At 39.1% G+C, this 13,098-nt stretch overlaps 1 protein-coding gene across 1 annotated transcript in view; it reads left to right on the plus strand.

Annotated features, from left to right (window-relative positions):
* Positions 1-5,543: 5,543 nt before the first annotated feature.
* Positions 5,544-13,098, plus strand: part of MKNK1 (MAPK interacting serine/threonine kinase 1) — a 29,878-nt gene continuing 22,323 nt past the window's right edge. Inside the window, exons 1-2 of the mRNA XM_058175062.1 lie at positions 5,544-5,676; positions 9,078-9,140. Of these exons, the coding sequence (XP_058031045.1) occupies positions 9,078-9,140 (63 nt within the window). The 5' untranslated portion in view covers positions 5,544-5,676. The remainder of the gene's footprint in view (positions 5,677-9,077; positions 9,141-13,098) is intronic.

Here is a 13,098-nt window from a genome sequence, read left to right on the forward strand (position 1 = left end):
TGGATCAAAAGAAGTTAGGCGGTTGAGTTAACCTGCAATAATGCATTCTAACCACTGGGCCACCATGGCTCCAATACAATATAGGAGATAATATATTAAATTAAAACTATAATAAAATCACCATAATGGTTGAGCCATAGAATTGCAATGGAATAGATGTTATGCTTTGATATATAAGGAAGCTAACCATATAACTGCTTCTGATGTGGCTGCAGTGAGATCATCCCAGGTATCTTGAAATTTTCTGAGACATTCTTGAACTATATTTATGTGAATTATGACCAGAGGTGGTATTCAGGAGGTTCTAACCAGTTCTGGAGAAGCGGTAGCAGAAATTTTGAGTAGTTCGGAGAACTGGTAAATACCACCTCTGACTGGCCCTGCCCCCATCTATTCTCTGCCTCCCAAGTCCCAGTTGATTGGGAGGAAATGGGGATTTTGCCATAACCTTCCCCTGGAGTGGGGAAGGAATGGAGATTTTACAGTATGCCCCTGCCACACCCACCAAGCCATGCCACGCCCACCAAGCCACGCCCACAGAACAGGTAGTAAAATTTTTTGAATCCCATCACTGATTATGACCAATGTAAAAAAGGGCAACAGTTGGATTATGTGGCTGGGGCTGTCATGTTGACATTTTTACCTCCCTCCTTGTGGACACCCCTGTCTATGGTCATTGCAGATGGTACAAGGAGCAGGTGTTCAAGCCTCAGACAAGATCAAGCTGCTTTAAGATGCTGCCCTTAACTCTTCTTTCTCCCCTGGAATCCAAAGCACAAACAGGGCCGTGGTGGCTCAGGCTGTAAGATAGCCTGTTATTAAAACACAGCTGCCTGCAATTACTGCAGGTTCTAGTCCCACCAGGCCCAAGGTTGACTCAGCCTTCCATCCTTTATAAGGTAGGTAAAATGAGGACCCAGATTGTTGGGGGGGGGCAATAAGTTGACTTTGTAAATATACAAATAGAATGAGACTATTGTTGTGCCTCGTCCGCTTTCCCCGCAGCCGGGCCCGTCTTATCTGCTTCCGAACACTGAGGAATGTCCTAGCATGCCTCCCGGCCCCAGCCCTGGCTCCATGCCCAGACAGGCCGAAGAAGAAGTGCCTCCAGCCCCCAGCCCTGGCTCCATGCCCAGGCAAACGGAGCAACTAGACCCCTCCCCCTCCCCCACAGCATGTGAGCCTGAGGAAGATCAATTACCAACAGCTGCAGACTGGAGTGACCCTCGCTTCAGGAGAATTGATAGGTGGCATCAACAGAAGGAAGGGAGGGGCAGGCCTGGATAAGTGCTGAGTCATGGAGCCACACCCCATGGCCTATATAAAGGATCTGCTTTCTGGCATTCTCTGAGTCAGCCAAAGTCTACCTTATCTTGCTGAAGTCACTTTCTGGTCTCCTGCCTGCCCTGAGGACTTTGCTAGGACTTTGGCAGAGCTGCAGAGGCATGCCTGATTCGGATTTCCCTGACCCGGCTGTCAGCGGAGGAGTGGGACACGACAACTATTGCCTTACACAATGTAAGCCGCCCTGAGTCTTCGGAGAAGGGCGGGATATAAATGTAAAAAAACCAAAAAAGAAAACCAAAAAAAAAAAAAAAACCAGCCATATTGTTAATTTCCTAAAATAAGCCAAAACACATTTTTTTTCGTTGCAAATTCATAATAGAGAGAAATAAGGATTGTGTCCCACAGTGTTTGCAGGGGAAAAAGAGAATGACATTGAAGGACGAGAGGAAGAGCGGCTACTAAACCAATGGTCAGATAAGTGGGGTTTGAGCGTAGGCCAAAGGAACTAATTTGAGTAAATGCCTCAAACAAGCTCTTCCTTAGTTGACAGGAATATTAAGTGAGGAAAGGAGAAGCACATTCAGGCTCAAGCAAGATACTGTTCTCTTTCTCAATCTTACTTCCTTATCTTCAAAATATACTTTAGATAGAAGCAAGACTCTTCAGTCCTCGTCTGTATCTTAATACACGTACCTTTTATTCAGTTATAATCAATGTTGTTAATATGTATTGATAGCTGATTTTCTGCATCCAAGGCAACAACTTTATGCAAATTTTACTCTTTTCAGTAGAACATTCTACTCAATTAACTGTTTTAAGTTCAGCAGTTCATCCTCTAACAAGATGAATTGAAGTCTCTAGTACAGGGACATATTGTGACATATCGTGATGTTTTTTGCCTTTGCAGACCTGGGATGGGTGTGGCCTGCGCATGATGCATCCGGCCCATGGGCCACCAGTTTGACACCCCTGCGTCCAGGGTTGGGTTCTACTTACCTTTACTACCGGTTTGCAACAGGAACGCGCGCGCAGAAGCTTCTGCGCATGTGCAGATCGTCAATTATGATGTCCGGGCGGGTGGGCGGAGTCTCCCCCCGCTTTTACTACTGGTTCTAAAGAACCGGACAGAACTGGGAACAACCCACCACTGCCTGTGTCTAGTACTAAGGCTTATTATTAGTACTGGTCACTTGTTTGTAACAGGAATGAGCAGTGAGGTATCCAAGTTTGCAAATGGGAATACATTCAAAAGCAAGAGCAACGTTATAGCATGAATTGTTTTGCCTTAATGTTCTTGCTATACACTGCAGCCATACCTTCAAGTTTTCAAGTTAATTAATTTTTCTCCCTTTGTCAGCTTTGTATTTGTGGCTACTAAATATGTCAAGTCTTTATTGGGCAGTTTTAGGCGTATTTTTGTTTGATATCAGAAAAGTATCTTTCTTTTAGTATCTACAAATGTGTTGTGCTATAGTATGCTTTGGCTGAAAGGTTCAGGTGGTTGCTATTAGGGTTTCCTGTCTTTTTCTCTCCTTCCACTAGCTAGCTTTCCATGACTACTGAATATGCCAGTCTTTGTATGCACTTATGGAGTTATATTTATAATTAACCATCCTTAGTCCTCCTAGTGTTGGAGCATGAATCCAATGGCACTGACTCTTCAGCAGCTCATGAAAGCTGCTGAAAGTCCCTTGGGAGATAGGGCGGTATAAAAATACGATAAATAAATAAATAAATAAATAAATAAATAAATAAATAAATAAATAAATGAATGAATGAATGAATGAATGAATGAATGAATGAATGAATGAAAGAAATACTGATCTCATTGTCTATTATTCTGTCTGCTCTTTGTCTGAAAGATAGCTAGCTGAAGTTATTTCCTTCTGCCTTCCTTCCCAGGGACAAATACACAGAACCCACGTGTTGACTTTCCCCATTATCTAAGAGGTAGACTATGTGTTACTTCTAATATATTTCCTGTAAATAAATCTGCTTCACTGCTCCAGTGAAATTTCCACTTTAAGAAGGTTAACATGCATATATAACCTCCAAAATTGAAACCCTCCAAATTTAAGCCCAAGGCCTATCTGAGCTTGCAAACATCCTCAGGCAACCTGTATTTTAGAAGTGCAACCTGCAAAAATAAATAAATGTCTAGGGAATAAATTTCACTTGACACAATATCACGTCTGAAAGAAATTTCGCAGAAATACATATAAAATAAACTAATCTATACATTCAATGAAGCATTTGAATGCAAATATTTAACATATATCCAATGCAAATTTTGATTAAATGTTTATCACTATCTAGAATTAGTATATTGCTGAGATGTACCGCACAATGACCTATTCGCACAGCCACTCTGAATAATCACAACAGTGATTAAAAGGCTGAAAGAAACAATTCAAACAATCCATATGTCACATGCAGAAGATGGGGGGAGGGGGAATGGAAGGAGAGAGGGAGAGAGAGAGAATCCTGCTTGATGTATATATTCTATCCAAAACATGACTATAATGAAAACATACTTCTGACATCTGATAGCAATGTTATTTTTGTACTATTCTTTTTTCTGAAAATGATTTCTCAGAGATTGGGCTCCAATTTAGGCAGAATTTTATTTTGTATTTATTTTACTCTCAATATTATGAATTGAAAGGCAGTGAAAAACGTTTTTTGTAGAGGTCAGCTTACATAGATACAAAACTTTTACAGTGCTCGTGTAAATAGACTACAGTCAAAATAGACTATTTGTGCTAGCCCTGAAACATATCCCTATTATCAGCCTTTAGGACTGCCTTTTCTGATAATCTGGTTATTATTTTAGGAAATTCTTTTGCTAATACATTTGGCATGATGACTTTAAAAACCCTCTTCTGGTTCCCACATCTGTGAAATGTCCTCTTGAGATAATCTATTTGGCCATTATACATATTTCATATGCTAAACTTTCTTGTTGTAGTATTTTGCCTTTAATGTTTCATTTTAACTGCTGACTTTTTGATATTTATCAATTATAATATTTATATCAGTTTATTTCTGTTTTCTTATTTATAAACTTCTTCGACAATATTTGCTACTTAGATCCTATATGCATTTCCATGATAATATCTTTTAAGTTCTGAGAGCCATCTTTTCTGTGGGTGTCTACGTCGTGTTCATCTTAACTCTAAATCTATAGTGGTCTATCTATGGATCTTAGATTGCTGATGGCGCATGAGGATAGAAAAGGAAAAATATTCCTTCAGGCAAGTTTCCATAGTTCCTTAGTTCATGAAAACTAGACTGAACCGATATTTTTCTTTTTGTATCCTCATGCGCCATCAGTGATTTAAGATCCATAGATTGACCCCTATAGCGTTAAGATCAATACCAAGCAGATACTCACAGAGAAGAGTTACAGTCTCTTACAATAATAAATCTATCAAACCTCAAATAGACTCCTAATTGGTACAATAAGTACAACAACTCATAGTGCTGGTTACTTATCTTTGCTGTCTACAGAAGTGTTTTCTAAACCTTGGCAACTTGAAAATGTATGGAATTCAACTCCCAGAATTCCCTATGGCTGGCTGATAATTCTAGGAGTTGGAAGTTCATACATCTGCACTTGTCAGGGTTGAGAAACACTGGTCTACATACTTTTCATATTATTATCTAATGGCTGTCAAAAGCAACACCGAGCCATCTACACTCTCTTGATATTGTTTTTTTAAGTTACGAGATTCTTTAAACTCATCCCTTGTGGTCCGCCATTGCCTTTTTGCTAGGGCTGAGAAAGTGCGACCGGTGTGATGTGCATGACTAGGCATTTAAAAAAAAGGAGATCCCGAATACTAATTCGATCGCTACACTCATCCTTTCACTCCTACTGCCACATGATCCTTCTTAACACCCTAAAATTGGAGAAGATCGTCAGCGCAGGAGTGCCCCCTGCCATTCCCCATTCTTAAAAGCACTACCTGGCAGGAAAGGGAGCAATCTCTATACATCTTCTGTCCTATCCGCGGACTTCTTTTTTTTTTAACAGCATCCGGTTTCTTCATCCCTCAAACCACCCGAGTAAGTTAGAAAACCGAGAGCGGGTAACACTTCTCTCGACTTTCGTGTGCTGTGCGCATGCGCACTGCCGGCACCCAGCCCGGCCTTCCTGGAACTGGTTCCAAAAGCTCTCCTACTACGAAAGCGTGATTCCCACGGCCGGGCAGGTGTGAGCATGCGCATACTTCTCCTTTCTCTCTCCCTCCCCCATTTTTTGCTTGCAAACCTTCTATAAGGGGCCGGGGCAATGGCTCGTAGCTCCTCCTTTGTCGAGAGCGTGTCGGCCTGTGGCTGTTGGAGCCGGCTGTGAGTAGGAAGGGATGCCCTTTGGCAACCGCAGAGGTGAATGAAAAGGCTGAGCGGCGGAGAGGAGCGGGTGTTAGAACTATCGGAGGCAGGAGTGGTGCCAGGGCTGCTGCTGCTGCTGCGGGTGGGGGAGAATCTTGGCTGGGACTGGGAGATGTCAAAGGAGGGGTTCGGGTACCGGGTGGGGCATTTGGCTTTCTCCTGGAGTAGGGAGTGGCCATAGTTTCTCCAGTAATACAAAGGGTTGGTTGAGCAAGTTTGGGGTGCGGTGGGGTAAGGAGGAAAGAGAAAATGGGGTGCCACGTGTTGGGAAACGAGGCGTTTGTTTGCAAGCTTTCCTCCAGACTCCTGTGTTCTCAGGTTAGGTTAGGTTCTTGTGGGTTCATTCATTGTGGTGTGTGTGTGTGAGAGACAGATGACTCTCTCACACATCTCCTCTAAAGAAAGGAGATGTTGTGAGAACCTAGTTGCAATATTATTGCCCAATCTACCTATTGAGCTTGGGGTTTGTAAGGGCATCATGGGTTGTGTTTGTTCCTTTATATTCAGACATTTATTTTTATATGGGCAAGTATTTTTACAGAAAGAAATGTGTCTCTTGGTGTCTGAACTTGGGTTATACTTGCAAGTAATTGGGCCAAGGCCTTTATACAAATTATTTTACAACAGTATATGGAGATGAGTTGTGTTCATCTGTTGCAATAAAAACAACAGAAGGAAAACATGGCATCTTCAAAACCCAAACACATTTATTATACTATACATGTCTGTACTTGGATAGTCTCCTCAATTCAAATTTCACTCTTGGTGATGAAATGACCACATATGTGAACATCACTTGGCCAACATCTGGAAGTGGTTTGTTGTTGGTTTCTTCTTTTTTTTTTAACATTTCCCAATCTAGTCTACAAAAGTGGATTTTCTGGTGGTCTCCCATCAATTTACTAACCAGGTTTGATCATGTTTATTTTTTTTTTCTGAGCTGAGGTCAGCCACAATCTGCTAGGTGAGTTGGTTGGACACTTTAGATGTGAATATTTAGATGTGAATTCTGGGCACCTGTGTTACACTAATAATAATAATAATAATAATAATAATAATAATAATAATAATAATAATAATAATAATAATAATAATATAATAACAAAGTTGGAAGGGGCCTTGGAGACCTTCTAGTCCAACCCCCTGCCCAGGCAGGAAACCTTACACCATCTCAGACAGATCCAACATTTTCTTAAAAAATTCCAGTGTTGGAGCATTCACAACTTCTGTCGTTCCACTTATTACTTGTTCTAACTGTCAGGAAATTTCTCCTTAGTTCTAAGTTGCTTCTTTCCTTGATCAGTTTCCACCCATTGCTTCTTGTTCTACCCTCAGGTGCTTTGGAGAACAGCCCAACTCCCTCTTCTTTGTGGCAACTCCTGAGATATTGGAACACTGCTATCATGTCTCCCCTAGTCCTTCTTTTTATTAAACTAGACATACCCAGTTCCTGCAACCGTTCTTCATATGTTTTAGCCTCCAGTTCCCTAATCATCTTTGTTGTTCTTCTCTGCACTCTTTCTAGAGTCTCAGCATCTTTTTTACATCGCGGCGACCAAAACTGAATGAAGTATTCCAAGTGTGGCCTTACCAAGGCATTATAAAGTGGCACTAATACTTCACATGATCTTGATTCCGTCCCTCTGTTTATGCAGCCCAGAACTGTGTTGGCTTTTTTAGCAGCTGCTGCACACTGCTGGCTCATATCTGATGCTGACACTGATGCTGTATGACCTGCTCTAGTTTCCAGTTGCTTTCTGGTTGCAATTCAAGATACTGGTTATCACTATTAAAGCTACTGCCTGTCATGGACCAAGTTCTTTGCAGGACTGCCTTTCTCTGAAGGAAACTCTGTCCCACCAGGTTGGATAGGTGGATGCTCCAGGCCCTTTCCTTTGAATGCTGTCATCTGGTACAGGGGTCTCCAACCTTGGCAACTTTAAGACTTGTGGACTTCAACTCCCAAGAATTCTTCAGCCAGCTTTGCAAGTCTTAAAGTTGCCAAGGTTGGAGACCCCTGATCTGGTGGGACCTTGGAGGCATGCCTTCTCTGTAGCTGGCTCTGACTCTTTGGAATAGGCTCCCACTGAGATCCGCACCTTCCCTCCTCAATCTTGTTAGCCTTCCTGAATGCTGTGAAGACTAGAGTGTTCCCCAAAGCTCTGAACTAGGATGGGGATGAGCCAATGAGTATGGAATATGGATTTTCATGGCACCATGGAAGGAAGGATATAAAGTATTTTTATGTTGTTTTAATGATTTTGTTGTGAGTCATCTATGGCATATGTCTCATAATTAAATACATTTTAATTCTCTATTACTGATCTCAAAGGGCCATCCTTGAGCAAAATATTTCAGTGGAATAATATTTCAATGGAAGCAAGCTGAATTAAATTTATTACTGATTAACACGTAGGCGATAAGAAACCTGCTCCTCTACTATTTTTACCATGTTTAAAATTACATGTTAAATCCAATTATTGTGTTTTACATTTTCATCGAGTAAGCATACTCTTCTACAAAGATGAAGTACTCTTTGGGCAATTTATTTACTTCAGTGGTTATGAGAAAGTGAATAGTAAAAGGAAAGATCGGAGGGAAATAAAATGAAAAAGATGCTCACAATGCAAATTACAGTTTTGTGAATGGCCACTTATTGGCAATTATTATTTGATCTTTTTCATTTTATTTCCCTCCACTCTTTCCTTTTACTGTTCATTTTCTCACAACCATCAAAATAAACTCCTCAAAGAGTACTTCATATTAGTAGAAGCTTACTCTATGAAAATGTAAAATACATTAAATTGGATGTAATATGATAAAAATAGTAGAGAAGCATTTCGGTAATAAATTAGCTTCTTGCAAAACACATGCATTTTGCGGTAGTTCTGTAAACAGAATACTAAATGAATTGTTTTTTTAAATTAATGTTTAAAGGCACCGTGCTAGAGCATTCATTATTGAGAAGTCCTTGTTTTGGGGAGGCTTCTTTGTTAGCTATTAAAAGATGCTATCTAAATAATACTAAAAGGATAAGAAGAAAGGATGAAGAAACTGTAGATGAATGAACAAGGGACTTAAAAATTTCATGGAGGTTAGGGCATCATTAATTAAACATAAATAACTGCATATATTGCTTTAAAAGACTAAAAATCACAAAAATAATTACGCTAAGTTAATGAATATCAAGAACTGATATAATACAGTATAAATCACCTGGTAAAATTTTGTGTTGACTATGTCTTCCAGTAATGGAATAAAGTTATCTTCAATTTTCTTAATGGTATCTTGCAAATCTTGTGGATTCCATCTAAGGAGATAGCATTCTGACAATTTCAGCTATATTAAGGATTTTCTAAAGGTTGGGCTAATTCTGATGTTTTCATTGTTTCCAGATGTCTACTTTGACAAGGCCCAATAATAGTTCGGACCTGAAGAGTTTCCCTAGTCCTATTACGGTAAAATGCAAAGAATATCCAGTTGTTTGTGTTAGAATTATTTAGGTTCACTTGGATGTTTTGATGTTTTCCTGTTCCATGTTATTTTTAAAAAAAAGTTATTGTTAAGCTTTGGGGAAAAAATATGGTAAATTGTTGCTGTTGATTCTTTCTATTCCTAGAGATGTTTCTCCAGAGACTACTACAGTTGAATGAAGGTTTATGATCCATAGAAATAGAAATTTTAACCAAAACTATTTCATTTTCTTTGGAGGGAAACAGACAGACACATCCCCTTCAGTAGTGGGTTTCAAATCCCAGGGCTAAAGGTTTGCTATCGGTAGCCTGCAGGTGCGTGTGCTTGCTTTGCAAATGTGTGGTGCTTCTGCGTATGCACAGAAGCTTCTGCGCATGTGCAGAGCATTTTTGATGACGTCTGGGCAGGTGGACACAACCTCCCGCCACCGCCACTACCGGTTTGCCCGAACCGGGATGAACTGGGAGCAACCCACCACTGATCCCCTCCCTCCCAAGGACATTATTTTCTTATTCCTGAAATACCACAACAGTGACTATTCTTTAAGTCTAGCCAACAAAATGTTGCACTTAATTTAAACAGCAAGGAAGAGGAAGATTTGTCATATTATCATAATGTGTATACATTGTAAATAAAAGGCAGTCAATAAATACTGTAAATACAGACTTCAGAATGCTAATATTCTTAAATTATTCCTAATAGTCTATTTGGGGTTGCTTTAGCCAGTGAAAGGGTCCTTGAGTGGCTCAGTCTGTTATTAACAGTAGCTGCTTGCAGTTACTGCAGGTTCAAGCCCCACCAGGCCCAAGGTTGACTCAGCCTTCCATCCTTTATGAGGTAGGTAAAATGAGGACCCAGATTGTTGGGGGCAATAAGTTGACTTTGTATATAATATACAAATGGATGAAGACTATTGCTTGACATAGTGTAAGCCGCCCTGAGTCTTCAGAGAAGGGCGGGATATAAATGCAAATTAAAAAAAAAGTAACCTTCAAGGTTAACCATGCTTTGGAAAACTGTTTGCAAATCTTTATTGTTTTTCTTTGAGCTATGCACCCTCAGTCAAGCTTTGTATGTCTCATTTATCAGACTACTTAATATCCTTTCCAGCTGCTTCATGTCTGGTTTTTAAGTGTGACCAGAACTGAATGTACTCTTCCAACAGAGATTTTTCCACTGCAAAACAAAGTGAGAGAAGCAATTTCTGTGTCATGCTTGCCTAATACCTAACCACTATAGGCATTAGATGTGCTTGGACATCATGAAGACTATAAATCTCTGGTGATTCAGTATGAATAATAGCTGAAGTTTTATAAACTTATGCCATCTTTTACATGACACTGCACCTTACTTATCCCTTCAATAAATTTCATAACTCTGCAAAAATCTTCAAGCAGGTTTAATAAACTCCATCTCATGATACAAATATTAAGGTAGAGTAACACAGATAATGCCTTGGCGGTAGATGGCAGAGGCATAACTTTTTCTGTTCAACAGTTGTTTCAACTGTTCTGTTCAACCTTTTTGTACAGGTATCTCTAGGGCTTGTGATACCCCATGTATGATGGGTATGCAATCTAAATCTGGAGGGTAGTGGATTGGAAACAGCTGGTATATCTTTAATTTCTTTTTTTCTGACCAGTTGGCTGGGACAATTTAATAGGTGGCCTTGAAAAACTAGTTTAAGGCAGAAATCCTCATACTTATTTGAAACAAACCTTTTTGAATTAAATGGGACTTATTTCTCAGAAATGAATTCTCTCACCTCAGTCTCTAAAGTGCAATTGAATTCCAGTGTTTAGAAAATTTATCATTCCTTATTCAGTTTTCCAATAAAATGTATACAAGTGGGACTAACAAAGCAGGAAAATGATTAGCCCAAATAAATAGTTTTTTCATGTTGGAATTATTTTTATAAAACTAAATAAACACAGGATTTGATTATTTTAAATAGAATGACACAGTCAAGTTCTAAAAAAGATTGAGTGGAAAATGGGTAAAGATAAAACCTGGCAATGGGTTTAAAACTGAAACATTAAAAAAAGAAACCGAAGGCTTGATTTTGGCTGTTTAAGAACAAGCTATTCAAACAAATGCAATCAAGGCCAGAATTGAAAAATTATTAAATGATTCAAAGTGCAGATTTTGCAAAGTGGAAGAAGAAACTATAGATTATATATTCAGCTCATGCAAGAAGATTGCACAAACTGATTGTGAACAATGTTATAACTGTCACTATGATTCTCTGGAACATCTCTAAAATTATGTGCAGTTAGTGAAAAATTGATGGGAATATATAGTTAAAAAATAGTTGAAAATGAATAGGTTAAAATATTGCAGTATTTTCAAATAAAAAAATGATAAGGTCTCGGCTCACATCAGATTTAACTCTGGTTAAAAAGAAGAAATAGTAGAATAGAAGACTAAGAATTGAAGTTCACAAAGTATCACAATCTAAAAATCAGGATTGAAAGATTATGACATAAAGTCCCAGTGGTGGTCAGCACACTGGGTATTATACAAAAATATATTGGACAGCGTTTAGAAAATTTGCGCATTGACAAAATTTCCATCTGTCTATTACAAAAGGTCACTCTGCTTGGATGTGCACCTATACTGAACTGGATATATTGTGTCAACCTAGATTTTTGGGAAGAATTTGATGTGTATGAAGGCAGTTTATTAACACCAGTTAATAAACTGACAGCTATGATTTCACATTGTAGTGTATTTGATAATATTTCACAGTCAACCAGATGTTTAGACTGGATTTGGCTTTTTTATCTAGGTTATTGTAAAGAACTTGATAGGTGAAAATAAATGCCAAATGCAGTCTAAACATTTGGCTGACTGTGCAACTAACTATAAATAAACCACATAGATAGATTTTCTCCATGACATTCTGTTCCCAACTTGGTCTTTAGGTCTTCCAACAATGTGTCCATTGCTGCTGTAATTTAGGCCATTCACATTATTGCTGGTCATCTTTTTCTCTTCCCTTCCACCATTCTCACCATTGTAGACTTTTCCAGAGAGCTAGACCGTCACCTAATACAGATAGTCCTCGACTTACAACAGTTTGTTTAGTGACAAATATTTAAAGTTATACTGAAAAATGTGACTTACGACCTTTTTTCATAATTATGACCTTTGCAGCATCCCCATAATCATATGATCAAAATTCAGATGCTTGACAAACGGTTTATATTTATGACCGTCACTGTGTCCCAAAGTCATGTGATCACCTTTTGCAACCTTTTCACAAGCAAAGTCAGTGGGGAAGACAGATTAAATTAACAACCAGGTTACCAACTTACCAACTGCAGTGATTCACTTAACAACTGAGGCAAGAAAGGTCGTAAAATGGGGCAAAACTCACTTAACAAATGTCTTACTTAACGACAAAAATGTTGGGCTCAATTGTAGTCATAAGTCGAGGACTACCTGTATATCCATAGTATGATCATTTGACTTTGGCCTTTTGTGCGAAGACTAGCTAAAAACTGGTAACTGAGATTTCATATTTTTGTATATATAATAAAATAAAATTTACATGCTGCTCATCACCCAGTGAATCTGGGTGGTTTACAGTTGTTAAACCACATTTAAGAACAGAAATCAATGCTATTATTGCTTTGATTGAACAAAATGAAAGGAAAAAAGGTACAAGATAGTACAATGAAGGCAAAGAAAGGATACCTAGAGGGGAACCAAAAAGAAGAAGTGGCATCAGTCATCCCCATCAAAAGCCTGGTTGAGGAGCCAGGTGTTTAAAGTTCTTTGGAATAGCAGTAGATAGGAATCCATTTGAATTTTGTGTGGCTCCTCATTCCAGAGGGCAGGTACTGCTACAGAGAAATCACACACCCAGAGTCCTGACAGATATCATTGTTTACTTGATGGAACCCACTTGAGGGGACCATGTTGGGCTTTATAGGTGAT

This window comes from Ahaetulla prasina, chromosome 3 (assembly GCF_028640845.1).
Source record: "Ahaetulla prasina isolate Xishuangbanna chromosome 3, ASM2864084v1, whole genome shotgun sequence".
NCBI lineage: Eukaryota > Metazoa > Chordata > Lepidosauria > Squamata > Colubridae > Ahaetulla > Ahaetulla prasina.